We start from the raw sequence: 17593 nt of genomic DNA, 5'->3' as shown, positions 1-17593 counted from the left end.
CGCCGAGTGTCCTTCGTGTCGCAGTTCGGGGAGCTCCGTGCGGACTCGCGAAGATGCCAACTCGAGCCGAGGGCCAAAGCCAAGAGAGCAGCGTCCTGCGGAGAGCAACAGAGGCAGAGCTCTGTTAACGCGTGAACAGCACGGCGACAGGTTGAGACCTCACAGGACCTTTACTCCTCTTCTAGTGAAGGCAGCAAATAAGCCGTTTGTAATAGCTGTATTCTTGTTGACTTAGGTGCTCATAAAGAGTTCTGAAGCCCTCAAATATAGTCACTTTCTCCCTGCCCGATGTATCTTCTTTCTCTCTCTACTAATTTACCAATTTAAATGCAGAGTCCGGTCAAAATCTCCGGTTGGGCATTCCCAAGTGATGACCGGGCTTTCAATCATTTAAATTCGCCAAGCCAACACACACGCGCAACAAACTCTCCTCTCATCAATGCAAAAATCAAACATTATTTATGCAAATTGCAAGCCATTATTATTAAAGCCAACAACCACAAAGGCAGTAATAGTGACCAGTTTGTGGGAGAAAGGGGTAGGGAAAGGGGAGGTCCTACCAACAATCATATCCATCACAGCCGAGGGGAAAGGCGGGAGAGCTGCCAATGCTTTGGGGAACCAATTTGCCAGCCGGCATAAATAAGTTTTTACTTAATGTAGGTCAGTAATGCGAGCAGTGCTCTCTTTCGCCCCAAGCCCGCTCTTCGCTGAGCGCCTCTCTTCGGAGCCCTCTCTTCGAAGCGCTCTCTTCGGACGCAACGCCGTGAAATATGCTACTAAAGTTTCTTCTTTACCGACTGCGAGCGTGTTGGTGTGCGGGTGTGTAGGTGTGGAGGTGGGTGTTCGGAAAATGCCATCAGTCTCAAAGGACCGGGAACGCTTGCATAATGCAAACAGCCAATGATATCGTCATGATTCTTTGAATAATTTCGAGTGCAGCTTTGTAAATCGTTCGTATAACCTTTATGGTTATGCACAATATTACCTTAACTAACCTGAACTCCAACTTTTTAAATCACATATTTTTATCGCTGAATCTGAAATATAAGCGATTTCTGGTTTGTAGAGACCAAAAAATTGTTTTTGTTTAAATTGTTCTAAGACTCAAGGACTACGTTTTTTCTTTTTAACATTCCTCTACCTAAAGATCTGTAGGAATTAAATTAAGACAACATTTTTTCGTCAACATATAAAATTCCACGTGTTTAAATTAGAATAAGATAATAAATGATGGAATGGTTTTAAAGATTTCAAGGCTTCAGCTAGCAGAAAATGTATATCTTATATAAGCAAAGTAAATAAGTTATTTATTTGGAAATTTGAAAATCGATTCAAGCATTTCTTCACGTCGAAAAATTGCATTTATCCAATTAATGCTATTTAGCGGCAAATTTCATTCGATTTAAAATATTTAGTATAAAATTAAATGAGTGTGAGTGAGTTCATGTGGACAAGGTAATCCTTTCAAAAATATATGAAATTATTTGAATGTTTATATAGGTTATACTTTAGGGGATTCTCGTACACTTCAAGTGACGGACATAAAAATAACCAAAAGCGAATCTGAGCTCAATAATCAAAGCTAAGCATAGACGTTAAGAAACATTAATCTTTTTTGAAACTGACCTTCGCCTGGATGATTGGTTACATCACCAATTTGAAGTTAAGAAGAGAAAAGTTGGAATATATCCACCTCAGTACGGTTTCTGCATTGCCAGGAGCTACAGAAATAAAATAGAATACTCAGACAGAGTCGTCCGGCTAAGCGCCCAACTTGCTTGGTTACCCATGGATTTTTGCGTAAGTTTAGCTCCTCCGCAGTTCCACTTCCCCCCCTCCAATCCACCATCATGAGATCCTGGAACCCGCACAAAAACGTCTCCTTGTAACGCATCCTGCAACGCAAGTTGGTCCAAATTTATGTACAAACTCACTTAGGCAAGAATGTTTATGCGTTTTGTACGTGTTGGTTACTGTCGCTCATGTGGAGCATCCCCCACCTTTCCACCTGCCCCCACTCCACCGAGACCCACTCGTTTATTTTGGCATTTCTCCGAATTTTTTGGTGAAATTTTGTAATGCTGCTCTGAAAGTTGTCCCTGGGGAAGGAAGGAGGCAGGGGGAAATGCGTTCTCACGCACACTGAAAAGTGTTATGACATTTTTCTTCTCTAATGACCTAAATGCGGAGGAATTCGTCCAGCATTTGAGCTAATTGCTTTTGCATTTGGGCCAATTTAAATTTCCTGAAATTAAAAGAAATGTGTACTGTATTGCCAGGATTGCGTACTCTTTAGGACAGATCTTGAGAACGGGTAAAGTCTAGTAACATAAATTCGCAAGATGGTTGTAACATGTTTCAGAGCGAGGAAGTCGGCACTTGAAGTCTGTCACGCGTTGACGATTTCACCATTTCCCTTTCGCTGCCTGTTTTCCTGATCATTCCGGCTGCAAACTGTTCTTGGCAGTTGCATGAGGGCCAATTATCTGGCACCTCGCGCGGCGTCTTCGTTCCAGCTATTTACATATAATTAGCGCCAACTGGCAGGCCGCAGCTCGTTGTTCGCCACTCTCGTTCTCGGTATTTGCTAGACGCTATTTTTGAGCATTTCTTTGCAGTTCCGCACTTTCCCCACTTTCCCTTGAAGACCCCACCCTGCCGTCTTGGCCAACTTTGACAATGAAGTTGCAACGATGACGATGCCAAAAAACTGAGGCAAGAGAAAATAAATAGGGAAACTACAGAGAGGTTTCGAGCAGATGTTACCCCTCTTTTAGGCTTTTCCTCGGCCCAGTCACATTCGATGCTTTTTCTTTAACTTTTCGAAGGAAACAAGTCAATGGTAAGGATGCAAAATATGGAAAGGAAACCAGGAGAGGAACCACATTAGATCATACAATTAGGCAGGCAACTGGGATTCGCCATTTTATTTATTAAGTAATATTTTTGATGTGAGTAAGGCGTCGATATCCACCCTTATACCCTTCCATTTCTATTGCCGGGTATGAAAACGGCCGAGACAAGCGATGGGATGCAAAAGTTTCCCCGGCTGATGGCAGTTGCCATCGAGGCGCCAACTTAATAAGGCCACCAAAGCGCTCAGTGGGTGGCGGGAATGCAAAGCGGCGGACTAGAAAAGCATTCGGGCTTCAGCCGGGGAAAGGGGGTCCCTCAAAGGCAACACTTGCCACAAAGCGGGCGGCTTAGAGCGGGGAGTCTTCTGCCTGATTGCACTGAGATGCCGAGGTTCACGGAGCAGGCGGAATCGAACTCCCAATTGGCAGAGGTCTGCGCCGAGAAATCCGTCAATTGCAACTCTCTTTGGCAGACAGGCTGCTCGGACTTTGTTTGTCGGATCAGCAATAAGTGAAAGCAACCCTCCACTCGTAATGGGGCTTATTGACGGACAAAAGAGAGCCCGGAACACTTTTCATTTTTGATTCGCCATTTGCGGCCCAGCCATAATTACCCAGTCATCTGTGGCGGTCATTTTCATTAGCCAGCATCACGACGGACAACCAAAAGCCACAACAACAGGGCCCCCAACACAGAGAGGACCTTTGTTGAAGAATACCCACATCCACTGCCACACCCCCACCCACACCCACACCCACACCCACCTGTGTGTAGTTAATTTCCCGATGCCGCTGCTGTTGACCGAATTGCTGCTGGCTCAGCTGCTGTTTTGGCCGGATAGCTGCAGTCAAAACCAATTATGTGAGGCCTCCAGCGGAGGGCCTGAACTTGTGCTCCGAGCTCGCAGCCCGCAATCTGCTGAATCAAGTTTTCGCGACTGAAACCAGCCAATCCAAATCCAATCTCTTCGCCTTAAAGCCAATCGCTAAACACAGATTTTATTCGAAGGTCGATTAAGAAAAAACTGAGTTGGTTGGAGTACTTAAACAATTCGTACTATTTTGACACCCATAACTCGCACTTACACATTGGTATGTGCTAAGTTTTTTTTATACACTTGTCTGGTCTTCCGCAAACGCAAACGTTATCCACGCAGGTAAACTGGTGTTTTTTGGTGCAAATAAAGACACCCGATCGCATCACCCTTTTACCTTGCAAAGCCAGCTCACATTCCAAGTGACCTCCACACAGAATGCCTGTTGTCAATACTGCTTCAGATATTATTAACGTCATCATGAGTAAAATCATTTCCCAGCGATATTAACCGTTGGTCAAAGGCCCTTTATGAATTTAAAGTTACTGGAAGTGAGTTAAGAGGTAGGAAAGACCAGCAATATTAATCTATGGTAGTTGAGTTATTGGATTAGCTGCGACTCTATCATGCTCAAAATCAATTTCTTACGGTTTTTTAACGCCCTTGATTTATGCATTGTAAAAATCAAAGTGAGAAACCGATTTCTTTTTAAACTTATTCGAGTAACATCAAGTAATTAACAAGCTTTAATTAAAGGTTTTTGCTGTTCTATTGAATATTGAATATATCGCATAAAGGATAAATTAGTTTGTATTTGTTCGTATTTAATTTCAGGAATCAATAATCTTAAACATTAGTAAGCTGGGTTCTATTCCGGATAATACGAAACTTATTTAAAATTGATTTGAAGCACTTTCCCAAGAAGCTTCCGTGCATCTTCAAATTATTAAAAAAAAGTGCAAAATCTGATAAGCCAGAAAAACATAGTAGTATACAGCTTAATAAATCTACCTCTGCAAGAATGTTAAAACCATTAAAAGTCACTTTCCATAACACATTCCACATGACTCTGAAGAGTAAGACGGAGCTGCATAAACGTGTACAAAATGTCTGTCTACATGCGGAACGTGATGTCAATAAAAGTTTTGCATCGACTTCGATAAATGCCAGAAGGATTGCAAGCAGGATAAGAATTCCTCTTTTTTTTGTTTTTGCCTTTGCATGCGTTTACAGAACGTGATTTGTGTTATTTGTCGGGCATATATTTGCTTTTCATCGACAACTTAAGCAATTTTTACAATTTACAAGGTAGGGAATTTTCTCCACGGTCCTCCAGGTTAAAAAGGTAGAAATTAGTACTTCCCCCAGATTTTTGATCTAAAAGGCATTAAAAAGCAAATTAACATTTTTGTTCGGTTGTAATAAACGTCTTTAAATTTTTTTTGGATATTAAAGAATTAAAAATTTGCTAAAATTTTACATATTTATTTTAATAATCACATTTTTACAGTAACCAGTCCCTGAAACATACTTGACAAAACACAAACTGTGTTCCGCATTAATAGTGCAATTATAGTGTAAAAACATTTTGGCTCGGTTTTAAAATGCAAAAAGCAGTAATTGGAGATCGGGGATACTTACCAAGGTAATTAAAGCTCCAAAGTAAATACAAATCGAACAATACAATAAATTCTTTTCATAAGATCGAATCCAACGAAAAAATGTACTTCATCTCGCCCATTTATTATCGACACATTGATTGAAGTCTCGACATTTGCAATTGCTGTGCATTTTATTGACTTCCATTCCTACAGCTTCTTCTCCCAGTTTTCACAGCTTTCCATCAACGTTAATTGTCCTAGAGTGTACGTACGCTTTAAATGGCCCCCAAACATTTTTGTGCCAGGAATCATTTAATGGAAAAGTTAACTACAATTGAATCAACACCCACAGACTATTTTTCTCTGGTGATTTGGTTGGTCCTGCTGCTGCTGCTGTTGATCCTTTTTAATTTAATGGAAGCAAAAAGTCAAATTGAATTTATTTGGAATTTTGCACACTTATACTCCGACCAAAAAATTGGTCCCCGACTCGCCCATCTATCAATTCAAGCTGACCCAACAGTTTCCGAAACTGCCAGCCTTCAATTAGCCCCATAAAGTTTAATTTTCAATTTATGCATTTTTATGTGGCTCGACCAGCAGCAAAAACATAGGAAAATGCAATAAAATCCGGCGAATGAGAGTCAGCCCAAGAGGCAGGGAAAATTATTCATAATCGTTGGAATGGCTTCCGAGTTGCCAACTGTTTGGCATCCAGCCAATGGATTATTGAATAGGACCAACTCTGAACGACTTAGGCGCGAGCTGCGGAGGGGAACTGAACTTGTTGCCAGTTGTCTGCTCTCTGCACTAGAAAAAATGGGTTTTTGCTCATATTCAACAAAAAGCAGTTGCAGATTAGAAGGCTAGAAATACTAGACTTTCAGTTCAATCTAAAGCTAATTGTCTGAGAATAAGGAAAGCGGCACTGGAATAATTAACTTTATATTCCGTGTGTGTGGTGGCAATAAGTTGGGTGTGAGTTTTCCACCAACTCAGCCAGTGGAAAGCAGCAAAGAATCGGCCTCAGTGTACTTTATAATTACCGGCTTCGCTCGGAAAAGGCATTTCATGCCGCGCCTTTTGAGCCACGGAAAAAATAAAAAGAGAATACGATGAAGAGGGCGAGAATGAAGTGAGAAGACGGCAACAACAAGTGCAATTGTTTCAATTATGTCAGACAACTTCTCGACTTTATCCGCGATACAATGGACCGGGGTGCTGTATACTCATATTGCCTTGAAGCACACACCCTGCACGAGAGTTGCATCTCGCAATTATGCTAGGACCAGGGAACAAGGACCAAGGACACCGGCACAGGACTCGGGCCGGGTTGAACCTCTGCGCTCTTTGTTTTCGCACCAGCATGGCACATATCTTGTTTATTGTGTCTCCGCACATAACTTGTGTATCTGCGAATAATAATTTGCATAAATTTCGAGTGGGGCTCAGGCTGCCGAAAGAAGAGGCGAGAGCAAAGGGCAAACGACTTGCGGTAGGAGTGGCTCAGAAAACAATTTAATAACGAGGAATACAAGTGACACAGTGAATTATGTTGTTATTCCTCTTGCGTAAGCACACACATCTGGCAGCTAGTCTGGCGAGACAATTGCAAATAGATTCTTTATCTGCTGAATGAAGTGGGGATTGTGGTAGTGTCAGGAGTGAACCACTTTCCAAAAGTGTGTAAATTGCGTTTGAAGATTGCACATTTTCCAGATTCTGGGACGTACCTTAGATCCAATCTATATATAGTATATTTTTAAAACGATATCATGCAAACTTAAATGACATCGCGACTCTTTTTCTGATATAGCATAATGCGTTGTTGGCGAGTCTCTCTTCTACTTTTTCAATCAAATTATTTCAGTTCTTATAGTCAAAGTTCAATTTCATATTGACAGCAAAGGCATTTGCTTAGATTGACTCTTATGATTCTGAGCTAGAATAATTTGCTTTACTGCAAACACTAAATGCTTTTCAGCAGATACTGTATACCCAATAGCACACTGGTTTGGATTATTTGTATAGTTCATAATCGCCATCAAAGGTTCTTAATTTTTCTTAATTTTTTTTTAATTTTATTCTAGTTCCTTTTCGTTTTGTTAAGGAAGTCCCAGACAGATTCTTTCAAAAAGCTTTCTACGTTCCTTGGAACTTACAGAGTTGATTGGCATAAGCTGCATAGAACCATTTGACTAGTTCGCTGGATTACTGATAGCTATCTGATACAACCACTTATCTAAACATTGTTATTGTTATTGCCATTATGCCACAATAAGTTCTAGTTGATAGTCAATCGTGCCAACGCATTTCTTCAGCTTATTAATTGGCTTTCGCTGTCGGGTTAATGGCAGCCTCGTGCTCCGTTGAACGACGGGACCCGATTGAAATATGCATAACATATGCGCCCCCCGGCAGAGCGTCATCGAGGATGTTTTCGATTGTGCAAAAATGGAAGCAAGTCCCGGGAGTGTGCACTTTTCACCCAGATATCAGCAATGTGAACGGGTAAATACAGGATCCCCAGCCAGTCCGACATTGGTATTCCTGTTTTGCCCACTTGGTGGCTGCGACTGACGGATGCTGAAAGGCTTCGATTATTCTGTGGGAGTGGGTCATGTGTGGAAAGGGCGACCGGGCAGACAACAAATTGTTAGACGCTACAATGAACTCTGATGCGATTGATTGAAAGTCGCTAGGAGGATAAAATGCCATTGGTTTATGCTGTCATCTGGCAGGAGAAAGGCTCTCGCCCTCCACCGGGCTTATCCCCATCACAGCGACTTGGTTAGGCATCCTCTGTCGTGTCAACAAGTTGAGGACAAACAATTTAAATTACAAAGCAAACTCAATAAAAATGTTAAAAACTTTGGCCATGAAGAAGACACTCTGGCTGATCCGAGATTTGTTTAGTTCCGAGGTCCTTGACATGCATAAGTTATGTCTCTAGAAATCGGCAAGAGGGGAAGAGGAAGCAAAAGTTTTAAAAGAAAAACAAATCGTGTCGCTTATTTATAAGCCAGTAAACAGATTTTATGAGCCTGCCCAAACACTGCCGGCCAGGAAGGAGCAAAAGTTGCAATCGATTTTGGACCTTGGCCCCCTGGACCGCCCTTATCCCTTCCGCCAGTTTTCAATTTATTAAAATGACCGTCAAAATCGTTTGTGTGCGAAAGTTTGCGCTTATCCCAAAACACTTTTTGGACAGTTCATACAGCGGACTTGCCCCATTTTTTTCGAATTTGGCGGCGAGCGATGACTGCGTTAAGACAAAACTTTTCGATCGAGCGAAAGTTTTCGGGATGTGTCGGACTTATGATTGCCTCGCAACGCACTGCATCTTCCCAGCTGAACTTGTTTTTCATTCACCAGACAGCATAATATTTGATTGCGTAACTTTTCCCCCGTTTTGCGAGCGAGGAAAGTGGAAAGTGGAAAGTTGTTATCCCTCGATACATTTCTTATGCCGAAAGCCGAAAGCCGTCGCACACGCCAAGTTTAACCCGGTGTGACCTTTTCCACCTGACTTCTTCGGGAAGCCAACGCGCCGAATTCGCCGAACTAATAACTCAGGCCGGCGAGGCCCACGTCAACCCAACCCAACCTAAATACCGGAAATGCCCTTTATAATGCGCTTCCGGCTCATGTGAACCGTCCAGACAGCGGGCGGTAAGCCACCACTGAATGTGTGGGTGGAAATAGGGAGGTTGGGCAGTTGCGGTGCGTGGTTCAGGGTCAGGGGTCTGAGTGTTAAAAACCAAACCAGACGCCAGCCGAGACCACGCAAAGCCAAGCCGTTTCGGCTAATCAAAGTGTGCAGCCATCCGAAAAGGGCTAACGGATCCGAGAGGGAATGTGCGGCAAACCAGGGAAGCATGCAGCTCCACGGCGCCTGGCCACACCAAACAGCCCTGCAATCGCAGCAGAGGAAGGTCCCAGATTCTTCGCTCACACTTATGAGTCATGATATAGGTATATTTAACTACTTGATAAAGGTGGTTTGTGAAAATATGGAATTCCATAAATGTAAAGAACTTGTTGTATCTTGGTCCACATTTTAGCGAATGTGACCAACTTTGAAATTTTCCCCTCTAAGTCAATATATATCTTCTATACAGTACATAGGGGCATTGAAATCATAAAAATTATATTTTGGAATTTTAAACAGCTTTCCAAATAAAAATTGTTATTCATTTCACCCCATTAAATTCGTAAAGCTTATAGATTCATTGTTTACTTATTTTTTCATTTCGTCCTACCCTAAGTATATATATTATACCGTTTTGTTATTTTTGCCGCACAATCAACTAATAAACTTTTTAAGAAAAGCCTCTTAAAATTTTCCTTTCAACTTTGGCCAGTTTGACCATCACTTTAAGTTAACAAAGCCGTCCGCTGCTCATATCTCTTTACAGATAAACTTAAAGGGTATGATATCTTCTTGACTTAACCAATGCAAAATCGGCATTGATGTGTAGAGACTCACAAAAATTGTTTTACTCGAAACCTCTTTTTTAAAGAGAAATCGGTACTTAACATTACTATTCCTTCTGGGTTAAAAGTTTGTTGACTCAGTAGCGGGTAGATCGCAGTCGACTCCCCACCAACCAAAACGCAATTTCTCGTTTTAATTAAGATTGCGCCGTGCCATTACCCTCTTTATATTTAGGCCCAGTGCCCCTTTTCATCCATTTACCGGCCCTTCCCTTTTCCTGTTGCGTGCCAAGTTTTTGTGGTTAATTATCGATTAGAGGGGTGCTGAAAAGGGAGGGAGGGGAGCAGAAAATCGCGGCTGGGAAAGTGCTTGGCTGCGTTAAGTCCAAGGAGAAAAGTTAAATGAAGTGCAAAGCCTTTTACGTGAACATTGTTCGGAAGAGTTAGCACAAAAGCTGAGCATCAATGGGTTAATAGGCGCCAGCTGCTTCGCCCCGATTATGCCTTAAGTTATTGTCCCATCAGGGTCACTTCAGCACAATATTTATCAATAGAGCGAGGAATAGAACGAGGGCCCCACCTGATTTGTCTGTGTCGTATACGTATAAATTAAATAAAACTAATGATTACCGTTTGCCTAATTTATTGGACTCCACCGCGGACTAAGCACGCAAATGGAATGACAGAGGTCAGTTTCCCCGCCTCGTCTTTGTCCTTTTTCGGGTCATTTATTAATTGCGCCCCAAATGCGTGTGCTAATCTCTTCATTATGCGATTTCATAATGGATTACATTCGAATAAATGTTCCCCATTTGCCATCTCCAGTCGGCGGCACGGCCAACTGCTAATTTTCCCTAATTTCGTTGCCATTTTCCTAATGATGCGTGGGCCCTTCTTAGTCTTCTCCAACTGCTCTTCCCCGTTCCTTCGAGTCGCGTTAATAGGTCAGTGTTCTCTTGTAGTATTAATGTCTGCTAATTTTCGACTGCTGTTGTAATTAAATCAGATGCATCAATTGTAGCCAGCATGTGCGTGGCTTGAATGGGATCGGATATTGTAGGTGAAGTGAATCCTATTAGCAGCCACTGCCCTGAATATTGATACTCTCCACTTACTGCAATTGAAACCTGTTCACAACTCGATTTGGTCTTACTGCGGCCAAAATATACTATGTTACTGACAAATAGAACTACTGGCAATGAAAATGAACAATTTTCATATGCGAGCAAGCTGTTCTTAATTACGATTAGCAACCAGATAGCATATAGTTTTAGTTAACAATTATGTTAATACTTGTCTTTGGCACTTTACAATTTTTGTCAGCTATTTGCTCTTCCTTAAGTTTTAAAAGTAACATTTGGAAAAGACATTAAAAATATCACATTATTTTTAACGATTCACCCCTCACCAAAACTGGTTGAAAGTGGAAAAAAATAATTCGAGCTGTCTAAAATAATTAAAAACATGAACAAAATATTCAATTTGGCCAGCTGTTGCAGATTAATTTTAGCAGGCATGAATCAAATAATAATTATCAGCCGGCGTCATGTGTTGTCACAGGCTGAAAGCAAATTTACACTAAACTCTAAGCTCATCTTAGAAAGTCCTGACACTTTCCAGGTAATTAAAACACAAATATTTGCCAATAGGAAGGGAAAGGAGGGGCGGTCTTGTAGCCGCCCTTCTATAGAGCCCATTTTGCAATTTAAATTTTCATGAACAAGCACCGCCATTTGTCGCTGTCCGCTGGATGTCTTCAATTTCTGGTTCCCCGCCTCCACCAGTGTTGCCAAACTAGCGCAAGTTAGTTTTAACAATGTAAATATTGCCTAAAAACATCCTAATTAAGTACAATCGACAATTTTTTCCAACACAAAGACCTAAAAGAATAATTGGTGTTAGTAACCTAATTTAGTGATGTTTATTGGCATTTTATTTTTGAGCTAAGTTCTTACTTAGCTATACGCGGAATACGTTTTTTTTACTATTGTCGGATCGAGTATGACTTTAAAGTTAAAACTCAATGATGTGCAACCACTTTTTTGTTTCTTTTTTAAAATAAAAATATTAATGCTTAGAACAACAACAATAATTTATAGCGTACAAATCATTTGTTTTAAATATTAATATAAAATCAATTTTGATACGTAATATATATTAATAATATCGAATCGATCTAGCCATGACTACCCATTTGTTTGAGCGTACGTATTAACGATTTAATCATGAAAACTATGAGGGTTGGAGTGGTGGTACCTTCGCAGAGCATTTTTCTACATTCCAAAAATACTTAAAAGAATTATACATACCTAGATTTAGTTCAAGTCGCCACAATATATTGCTAACAGCTGCATCATGTGTAACTTGTCTTATTCGAGACATCTCATCTTGAGTACCTAGGAGTCCAACGCCTGGAATATTTATATCTTTATGTAATGTACGCAACCGCCGCAAGAACAGAATCAGTGCATATTTCTAATAATCCCAAGGCATAGCTAATGTGGCGAAAAGGCTGATCCGGCAACTCTGCCACCCATCTTGGCCCCTCGGCTCGTCTTACACCGCCTTAACAGTTTTCAATTTTCCGTTCGCTTGTAAGCGCAGCTGACAGCGAGAGCGAACGATACCCGGCGAAGAGCTTATGTTTCTTGGGAAAGGGTGAACGGAGGTCTGCGGGGAGCCCCATTCCACTTGGCTTTTATTGTATTTCGGTCGCTGTCGTCGCACATTTTACGACTATTTAAATGGTTTTCACTTTTCAGCTACAAATTGTCGCCCAGGTAAGTGTTCACTGGATTGGGGCGGATTGGGGAGAAGACTCCGATAGAGGTGTTCAGGTCTAAACGGAATAGCTTCTTCAAGGAGGGTGTACGGTTTTTTAAGAAGGGGACTGACGCAATCCCTGAAATTTAGAACTACATTTATTAGCTACACCGTTTATTTAGCTTCTTTTAAAATTTATAAATTTATTTAGCTTCACAATAAAAATAACAAGTTTTTTTAAACAATTTCAAAAGAGAAAACAAGAAATTTTCAACAAAACAACTGTTGTTACCTCTTCTAAAGTCTTAAAAAGAGACATCATTTGAATTGTTGGATTTCTGATGCTTTAGCTACGAGGTAAATGCTGCTTCTTCAATGTAAACTAAACAGTATAACCCTAAAAAATCGTATAGTACATTCGTTTTAATAAGTAGATTTTTAACTTTAAGGGGCAGAGTACTAGGATTTTATTATATTTAGCTTCCTAGCAAGTTCGGACGAACTAAGTAGGCAGGTGCTCGTTGTCAGTGGCATTCGACGCCCGAGCTCTCCACTCTACACTTCACCGCTGAAGCTTCAACAGCGCCTACAAACTCATCGGAACAGGCAAAAAATAGTGAGTTCGCAGCAGTACTAACTCATATCCCACCGAACCAAACCACTAACCCACTTGCACACTAATCCACTAACCACTAACCTACTAATCCACCTGACCTACTCACCCACTCCTTAGCTCTTTAAGATGCACATGCTCACCAGTTGCAGTGGCGGCCTTCGAGGTTCCGCGAGGATCGGCCGCCTTTTGGGAGCGCGCTGCTTCGCCAAGGACGTGAAGTTCGGGCCAGAGGTGCGGGCCATGATGCTGCAGGGCGTGGACGTGCTGGCGGACGCGGTGGCCGTGACCATGGGGCCGAAGGGCCGCAACGTGATCATCGAGCAGAGCTGGGGGTCGCCGAAGATCACCAAAGACGGGGTGACGGTGGCCAAGGCGATCGCGCTGAAGGACAAGTTCCAGAACGTGGGGGCCAAGCTGGTGCAGGACGTGGCCAACAACACGAACGAGGAGGCGGGCGACGGCACCACCACGGCCACGGTTCTGGCCCGCGCCATCGCGAAGGAGGGCTTCGAGAAGATCTCGCGCGGAGCCAGTCCGGTGGAGATCCGCCGCGGGGTGATGCTGGCCGTCGAGGCGGTGAAGGAGAACCTGCGCAGGATGTCCCGCCCGGTGGGCACGCCCGAGGAGATCTGCCAGGTGGCGACCATCTCCGCCAACGGGGACCGCTCGGTGGGCAGCCTCATCGGCGAGGCCATCGCGAAGGTCGGTCGCGACGGGGTCATCACGGTCAAGGACGGCAAGACGCTCTGCGACGAGCTGGAGGTGGTGGAGGGCATGAAGTTCGACCGGGGCTACATCTCGCCCTACTTCGTGAACGCCGCCAAGGGCGCCAAGGTGGAGTTCCAGGACGCGCTGCTGCTCCTCTCCGAGAAGAAGATCAAGTCGGCCCAGAGCATCGTGCCCGCCCTGGAGCTGGCCAACGCGCAGCGCCGCCCGCTGGTGGTGATCGCCGAGGACGTGGAGGCCGAGGCCCTGAGCACCATGGTCGTGAACCGCCTGAAGGTGGGCCTGCAGGTCTGCGCGGTGAAGGCGCCCGGCTTCGGGGACAACCGGAAGGAGACGCTCGCGGACGTGGCCGCGGCCACCGGCGGGATCGTGTTCGGGGACGAGGCGAACCTGGTGCGGCTCGAGGACGTCAAGCTGAGCGACCTGGGCCGCGTGGGCGAGGTGGTGGTCACCAAGGACGACACGCTGCTGCTCGGCGGCCGCGGCCAGAAGGAGGCGGTGGAGCGGCGGGTGGCGGGGCTGCGGGAGGCCATCGGGCAGAGCACCACCTCCGCGTACGAGAAGGAGCGGATGCAGGAGCGGCTGGCGCGGCTCTGCTCCGGGGTGGCCCTGCTGCGCGTGGGCGGCTCCAGCGACGTGGAGGTGGGCGAGAAGAAGGACCGCGTGCACGACGCCCTCAACGCCACGCGGGCCGCCGTGGAGGAGGGCATCGTGGCCGGCGGGGGCACCGCCCTGCTGCGCTGCATCCAGAAGCTGAGCGACCTCCAGGGCGCCAACGAGGACCAGCGGATGGGCATCGAGATCGTGCGGCGGGCCCTGCGAATGCCCTGCCTCACGATCGCGAAGAACGCGGGCGTGGACGGGGCCATGGTGGTGGCCAAGGTGGAGATCCTCGACGGCGACTACGGCTACGACGCCCTCAAGGGAGAGTTCGGCAACATGATTGAGCGCGGCATCGTCGACCCCACCAAGGTGGTGCGCACCGCCATCTCGGACGCCGCCGGCGTGGCCTCCCTGCTCACCACCGCCGAGGCCGTGGTGGCGGAGCTGCCAATCGAGGACGCCGCCGCTGCGGGGGCGGCAGCTGGACTGTCCGCCCTCGGCGGATTGGGAGGCATGGGCATGTAGGGCATGCAGGTCAAGTAGGGCAGGAGAGGATTGTCCCACCCCTTCTGCAACATACACGTCTTAAGTGAAACAGGAACACGGGAACGCTGATGGTTACACTTACCCACTTTACACTCTTGGCACTACCACTTTTATGTAAATGTTCTATTAAATATGTGATCTGGGGAAATCGAGTTTGAACTCAGTCGGGATGTATGGAACAAAGGGCTCTAATGTATTGGATTAACAAGAATGTGTTAGAAGCGCACAACTTTGAGGTTGGTTCCATGATGAACTGATTTATGTTGATTTTAATTTATTTTAAATTAATTATTTATTAATTGTTATTAATGTTTGTTGATGTAAGTGCTTACAAGTAGAAAGAAAAGGAAATAACGCTCACATTCCAAATTTGTCTATAGATTATCATCTGATTAAGTTTGGAAATTCTTATGAGAGAAGGATTTAAACATACTCGTATTGATGTTAGAATACCTTGGTGATTTAACTTACTTGCCATATTAATAATTTGTTAATAAACTGTTCAGCATTTTATTTGATTAAATTATTATATAATATAATTATATTGCTGTTTCTGGGCTTCTGCATAGTTAAAGGCAGCATTAATGAGTACTTTAAATTTCGTATTGGGTTGTGTGTACAATATGTGATGAAAATCAGTTTGAGCAGTACGAACAACTTTTTAAATCACAGTCGTGAAAGAACAAAAAGATAGGTTTGAACGCCATACTTGGAGATTTTCGCTTCTCTCAGTTCTGCAGGAAACCCCAGCGAATACATTTTGGACAAAAAGTCATGCTCGCTCTATGGAAAAGGTAAAAACACAGCAGATTATGAAAGTTAGATCCCGAAGGAACGTTTGGCTGAAACTTTGTTGTTCTCTGCTTGTAGCGAGTGAATACTTTCAACTGGTAAAATGTTGGGCGCTCTCTTCTCTGGCCAATTGCTTTTATATTCTAGTGGATTTCTGAATGTATTTTAAACCAGGACTCTGCAACAGAAGTTTATTTAGGGAATAGCAATTTCGTTTTATAACTAACGGTCACAGCAAATCCGAGACGGGTTAAATCTTAAATGATATGCTATTACTTTGACGAAGGAGAAAACCCCGTTTCTGCGGAAATGTTGCCGGTGACGGGTCCGACATCACTTGTTGGCCACGTTTCCTCCTTGGCTCTCGCCCCTCCCCCGTTGCAGAGTGGCAGAGCACTTGCCATGTTTTTGCCACTGACAGTCTGAATGTCCTGCAAGTGCTCCTTTACACATGTCCTTTGCTGTGTTTTGTCGCAATTCCGCTGTCGAGCTAACCACTTGTTATAGTTTTTGTCGGCCGCCCCTTCCGCTTTGCATTCTCTGTGAAATATGAAGCAGTCAGGGACAGCCGGCCGTCCTCCGGGCTTCTAATTGTGCCGGAGAGCGGCGAAGGGACAAGAATAAAAATAGTAATAGTAACCGCCACTTGACTTTCATGCATTCGCTGCTTAACTTTGCGACATTTATAATGGCATTCGTGGCGCAGGAGATCTTCTCCTCTGGTGGTTCCACTTGGCCTTCTGCCGGGCGCATGCAGGCCTCTCCTGCCTCTCCTGCCACTGCTGCCACTTCTGCCTCCTCGAAGGCAGCCTCCTTGGAAGGCGGCTCGTCGGCGGAAGGCGGCCAAGAAATCCGCTGGGCCCGCAGGCCAAGTGGCAGCGGAGCGTGTTCGGAGGCACTCGGTGCATGTCGAGCACTATTCCCGCGGCTTATCCTTGGTGCTGCTGCACTCGAGTCGCTGCTGTCGCAACATCCTGCCAGGACCTCCTGCCCCCAGCCGTTGGCTGTTTATGTTGTCAACGCAAATTGCACTCTCAGCTCGCCGTGTGATGTTCAAGTGCCTGTTAGCAAGATGATCCGCCCACGTGTCTTAATGACGCTACAAGAGCATCCTTCGAGGCCCCGGGCTGCAGCACTGCGCCACTTAATTATGGGAAAGGCCGCTCTGCGGAGCCTGCGGAGTGGGATTCCAGCACGTTAGCCGCCGTAACGCCCCATCTAACTGCAGATTTACGAGCCCGGCTAATCCCGCTCGCTTAGCGCATTAAATCAGCTCCGAAATGGCCATAAAATTGCCCTCGCCTACATCGCAAACATTTCAAAAATTGACAATTTATTGCAATAGTTGCGCTGGACCTTTGGGGCCGCGGAGGAGGGAGTGGGGTGAAGTTTTTTAACCCAAAAAAGTTTGCTCACTACGAAAAGGGAAACTAAACTAGCCTACAAAATAGGGTAATGAAAACTTCTCCATCCCTGCTCCATTTCGCATATGTTAATAGCTCTTAAAAAGTTACATGTTTGCAGGGCTCTTGCCAAAGTTGTGGCTTGTTTACCAGTGTTGCTTGACTTTTTTCACTAACGAATTCGCAACACACTGCAGATGAGGTAGCTACCGTTTTTCTCATGACTCAATAAACGACCAACTTAAGTACCTTCACTTCTCAGAGTTCCCGAACATAAAACTACACAGTTGTTGTACGGAAAATGCAAATAAGTGATCCTTCTTTCACTGTCCGTAGGTCTTATCTCCCTCAAAAATGTGTCCCCAAGCATCATAGGGGAATTCTCCGAGAGCTCGGCCGGATTTATATAGCTTTTGAATTTGATTTTTGTTTG

At 44.5% G+C, this 17593-nt stretch overlaps 1 protein-coding gene across 1 annotated transcript; it reads left to right on the top strand.

The window, feature by feature from the left end:
* Positions 1–13000: 13000 nt before the first annotated feature.
* LOC108093444 (60 kDa heat shock protein homolog 2, mitochondrial) lies at positions 13001–15113 on the top strand. The gene is made up of 2 exons (XM_017193510.1): positions 13001–13090; positions 13208–15113. Exon 2 carries the CDS (start codon positions 13217–13219, stop codon positions 14942–14944), a length of 1728 nt encoding a protein of 575 aa, XP_017048999.1. The 5' UTR covers positions 13001–13090; positions 13208–13216; the 3' UTR covers positions 14945–15113.
* Positions 15114–17593: the final 2480 nt, after the last annotated feature.

Source organism: Drosophila ficusphila, unplaced genomic scaffold, assembly GCF_018152265.1.
Source record: "Drosophila ficusphila isolate 14025-0441.05 unplaced genomic scaffold, ASM1815226v1 contig_636, whole genome shotgun sequence".
In the NCBI taxonomy this organism is placed as follows: domain Eukaryota; kingdom Metazoa; phylum Arthropoda; class Insecta; order Diptera; family Drosophilidae; genus Drosophila; species Drosophila ficusphila.
The sequence above is the reverse complement of the archived record's forward strand: the minus strand, read 5'-3'. Positions and strand labels throughout refer to the sequence as shown.